The 4,733-nt window shown below is 31.5% G+C and overlaps 1 protein-coding gene across 1 annotated transcript; it reads left to right on the forward strand.

The window, feature by feature from the left end:
- The first annotated feature begins 1,622 nt into the window (after positions 1-1,622).
- On the forward strand, positions 1,623-3,778 carry LOC112769229 (zinc finger A20 and AN1 domain-containing stress-associated protein 5). Its single transcript, XM_025813685.3, has one exon. The coding sequence runs from the start codon at positions 2,891-2,893 to the stop codon at positions 3,431-3,433; it is 543 nt and encodes a 180-aa protein (XP_025669470.1). The 5' UTR covers positions 1,623-2,890; the 3' UTR covers positions 3,434-3,778.
- The last annotated feature ends 955 nt before the right edge of the window (positions 3,779-4,733 follow it).

Below are 4,733 nucleotides of genomic sequence, written 5' to 3' on the forward strand. Positions count from 1 at the left end.
TTATTTTTCACACATGTGTTTATCTAATTTGTTAAGAAATATCATGTTCAATATTTTTAATTATATTTTAATTTAAACATAAAAACACTCTGCTGATTTAATTGAAACAAGGTTGATCTTATTTAATTTTATTAATAAAGTTGTTGCAAATAAAGTATATAATCAACAATTAATTTAAAATTGTGTTGTTATTTTTCGATTATAATACATATGATAGTATGATATTTTATACAAAATATTTTTAAAACACATCTAAAATCAGTCAACTTTAATAATACAATACAAATGTTAATAATACAATTATGAATGGTCGAATATAATTATATACATAAACTAAAATATTTTCAATTGTAGTTTCTTTTTCAATTGTAACACATCTAAAATATTAAGTTATACAAAAAATATTTTTAAAACACATCCAAAATCATAAATCTAGAATTTAAATTTAAACATTAAAAAATAATTGTAACACATCTAAAATTATGAAGTTATACAAAAAATATAAAATCATAAATCTAAAATCTAAATTTAAACATTAAAAAATAATTATAACACATCTAAAATTATGAAGTTATACAGAAAATATTTTTGAAACACATCCAAAATCATAAATCTAAAATCTAAATTTAAACATTAAAAAATAATTGTAACACATCTAAAATTATGATGTTATACAGAAAATATTTTTAAAACACATCCAAAATCATAAATCTAAAATTTAAATTTAAACATTAAAAAGACAGCGTTGTAAATGAGCTCCGAAAAGGAGGAAGACAGCGTTGAGAATGAGCGCGGAAGAGGATGAACGACAGTGGAGGATGACTTCTCGATGTGCACCTCTGAGTTTTCCATGTGCGCCTCTGAATTTTCGACATGGCGCAAACGTGACTTCTCTGCTTTTTTGAGTGTTTTGTACGAGTTTAATTAATAATTTGATAGTTTAAGGTTTATTTTATATTTTTAAAATCAAAATTTTGAATTTTGAATAATTTGATTTTTAGATATGTATTTAAATTATAATATATTAATAATTAAATATATTAAATCTGAAACAAAAATTTAAAATTTAAATTTTAAATTTCAGTTTTTTTAGATTGTATTTTGAATGTGTATTTAATTTTAAAAAGACAATAAATCTATTTATAATTTTTAGTTGTGTTTGTTTTAATTTTTTTTAGAGACCCACTACACATACAAGTCTTTTTGATATACAAGTTTATACAAGTTAACCCTAATTCAATAAAATTCACTTTTATAATGCAAGGAAGAAGAGGAAGAGTTTTGAATTATATAGAACTTATCAATACACATACATAAAAAATTCTTAAACAATACAATATAAATGACTTGTATAGACTTGTATGTGTAAATGACTTGTATGTAGAGAATAATCCTTTTTTTTAATTATTGTAATAAAAAGCTAAATGTTGTACGATTTTTAAAGGATACCTAGTTGAACCGTAATAATAATAGTCAAAACCCTTCAAAGATTAGAGCAAGACAGGTTTAGTGTGAAGTTAGTATATAAAACATTATATCAGGTTTTTTTTATCTAAAAATCATTTTGCTTTCTCTTCATCAAAAACCATTTTGTTTTAAATATTCTGTTTAAACAATTTTTTTTGGTTCAATATTTTGAAAAACAATATGTATATAATCGATTTTATATCCAATTTTTTATCCACCAAAAAGTAAATCCAAAATTAAGAATTAATTGTTGCTTCCTAACGAACAAATATCCGAAGCGCCTAAACAGAATTATGGTTATTTTAAACAAGAATAACATGCGCAAAAGGCATCATTAGATATGAATATTATAAGAATATTTAAGTTATATAACTTATCAATTATCATTCATCAGCCGAAGACACCAAAAAAAAAAAAAAAAAAATTCATCAGCCGATGAGACTCAAAATCTGTTCATGGAACCCAAGGTAAACTTTACTAAATAACTATATTTATAATAGTTGTCTGGTTAAATTACGACAATGTCCTTTGAGATTATATACAATATTCTTTTATTTACACAAAATATTACTTATTTTTAACACATTAATTTAAAAAAAAGATAATGGTTCTTTATGAACACAACACAGATCATTTTCTTTGAATATTAAAATGAAAGAAAATCGTACTCATTATATATAATATAAAGTGAAAATTTAAGTGTAGTCAACTTCATGTGAAGTTGATAATTAAAAATCGTTAGATAAAATTTTAGTTAAATTATTTAACCGTTTTTATTTATCAACTTTACGTAAAATTTCTAAATTTTTACCTTAATATAATCAGTTTGATAATTATTAATTTGCCCTTGTTGATTTTTACAAACTCAACTTGAAGAGCATCTCCACCAACATTAGTAATTGAAAGGGCAAGGTTACAACAATAAATAAAGTAAAATAATGAGAGGAACACGTCAAAAGAGAAAGAAGAAGGCAACAAGAAGCCAGTGGAGGTGGTGGGGAGTGGGGACAAGAAAAGTAAAGAAAGAAGAAAGGCAACACAAATTACAAAAACAAAATAAAGAATTCAAAAAGGGGTATGGGCAAATGAGTAATTTCTAGATTGAGATGCAAATGTTTGATACGCGTCTCTCTGAGGTCCATATTCTATTTCCATTACCAACCTCACAACCCCATCTCCTTACAAATCCACCCATTCCGCTTTTTCTCTTTCTTCCCAATCTCTTCTTCATCCTCCAACCTCTCAACAACCCCCAATTCCTCCATTTCCCCCACTTTTCCGTTTTCTCTTCGCAACTCCCAAACGTTAAAAACAAAACACAAACCAAACCTTCTTTTTCTTTCCCCTCTTTTTCTTCTTTCTTCAACTCGAAAGGGCCATAAGCTCATAACACGAACCAAAAGAAAACAGAAAAGAAAAAAATATGGCTCAGAAAACAGAGAAAGAAGAAACGGAGTTCAAGGTTCCAGAAACCATTACCCCTTGCGTCAATAATTGTGGCTTAACAGGTAACCCAGCCACGAACAACATGTGCCAGAACTGCTTCAACGCCACCACCACCGCCGCCGCCGCTACCACAACTACTACAACAACAACGCCGATCTCGCAGCAGCCTTCTAGATTCTCCGATGAGAAAGCCACCGCAACAGCCAGATCTGCCACGTCAACTCGTTCGCCGAAGAGATCTCACCCGTCGAACGACGAGGAGAATCCGCGAGAGGCTAATTCGGGAACGGATCGGGGTGAAACGACGTCGTCCGAGGCGAAGCGTGTCGTGAATCGGTGCTCCGGTTGCCGTAGGAGAGTTGGTCTCACCGGATTCCGGTGCCGGTGCGGCGAGCTTTTCTGCGCAGAGCACCGGTACTCAGATCGCCATGACTGCACCTACGATTACAAAGCCGCGGGAAGGGAAGCCATCGCTAGAGAGAATCCGGTGGTTAAAGCCGCGAAGATCGTTAAGGTCTGATGGAATTTCCCGAATTGCCCCTCGTTTCCACGAAATCGACGGAAGAGATCGCTAAGGAGAAAATTGGAAAAGACAACATCACGAAACGCAGGCGTCGATCGTCGTTTCGTGTTCGCGTGGCTAGATTAATTATTCGTGTTTCTCTTTCTCAGAGGAAAAAAAAAACAAAAACTCAGCGCAAGTGGGTTTTATGCTGAGTGGTTTGTTAAACCGGAGAGGATGAAGCCTTTCTCTGTGATCTTCTGTGTTAGATCAAGCTTTGATCATTTTTATTTTTTAAATTATATTTTATGTTTTTTTTCAATAGCTTGGATTGGAAATTTATAATTATTGTGATTGTGATTATTATGTGCTTGATTTTTCTCTTTATGTTTGGGTTTTTATTCTCGATTGTTTTTTCAAATGTTCTGAATTCGGGGAACGAGATTGAGGATTGAGAGGATCGGATTCTGGGAATGCGAAGTAAATTTGATGGGGGTGCGAGGATATAGTTGTCATTTGGCGTTTGTACTTTGAAGTTGGAATTTTCGAGAGCGGTGATGATGATAGAAAGTTAGCTGGACCCACTTGATTTGATATGTGACGATTATATCGAGAAATTGAGAGACGCGATTTTGCGAGATAAGTGATGTGAGCGGGTCCAAATGAGTTGAGTCCTCTCCCGAGATATCGTGCGTACGATATTTCGTTCTTGATGTGACGTTAACCTTTTCTGGGTTTTGTGAACCTATAGGGTGTCGACACGTGTAAGTTATGGGACTTGCGAGAGGAATATTTTGCTTTTCTTTATTATTAATACTTAAATTAAAATATTGGTATTTTCGGTTTTGCGTATGATTATTGGGCTCTGCTTCTTCTTCTTTCTTTTTTTTTTTTTTTTTTTTTTACATTTAGAAGAATCTCGAGGAATGTCAAGATTATTTCAGAAAAAATAAATGGAGAAGTCAATATCAAATTGGCAAATTGCAAGGCCTTGGTGGTGGGTGCCGATTATAAAATTTGCGCTAGTTGTTAATTTGTTATATTATTATTACTATTGAAATTAATCGCAATTATAACTTGATAATCTTAACTTCTTATTTCTTAGGCTCTGGGCTACTTTGTATTTTGTGGGGAAAAGGGGGAATAAATTTTCAGAACAACACGATTTTAGAATTGCTAAAAAGGAAAAATAAAAATATATATTTAGAGAGACCATTTAATAGGGTAAGGTATTTTATTTTGTCCTTACAGTGCCAGCAAAGGGCACCAACTACAGCGCTAAAAATAAGCGAGAAAAAGTCCCAATGAATCCATTGCA

Source organism: Arachis hypogaea, chromosome 18 (genome assembly GCF_003086295.3).
Source record: "Arachis hypogaea cultivar Tifrunner chromosome 18, arahy.Tifrunner.gnm2.J5K5, whole genome shotgun sequence".
Taxonomy (NCBI): Eukaryota; Viridiplantae; Streptophyta; class Magnoliopsida; order Fabales; family Fabaceae; genus Arachis; species Arachis hypogaea.

What these genes read in the sequence shown, in the direction of transcription:
- LOC112769229 (XM_025813685.3), top strand. Translation starts at nt 2,891, where the DNA reads ATGGCTCAGAAAACAGAGAAAGAAGAAACGGAGTTCAAGGTTCCAGAA.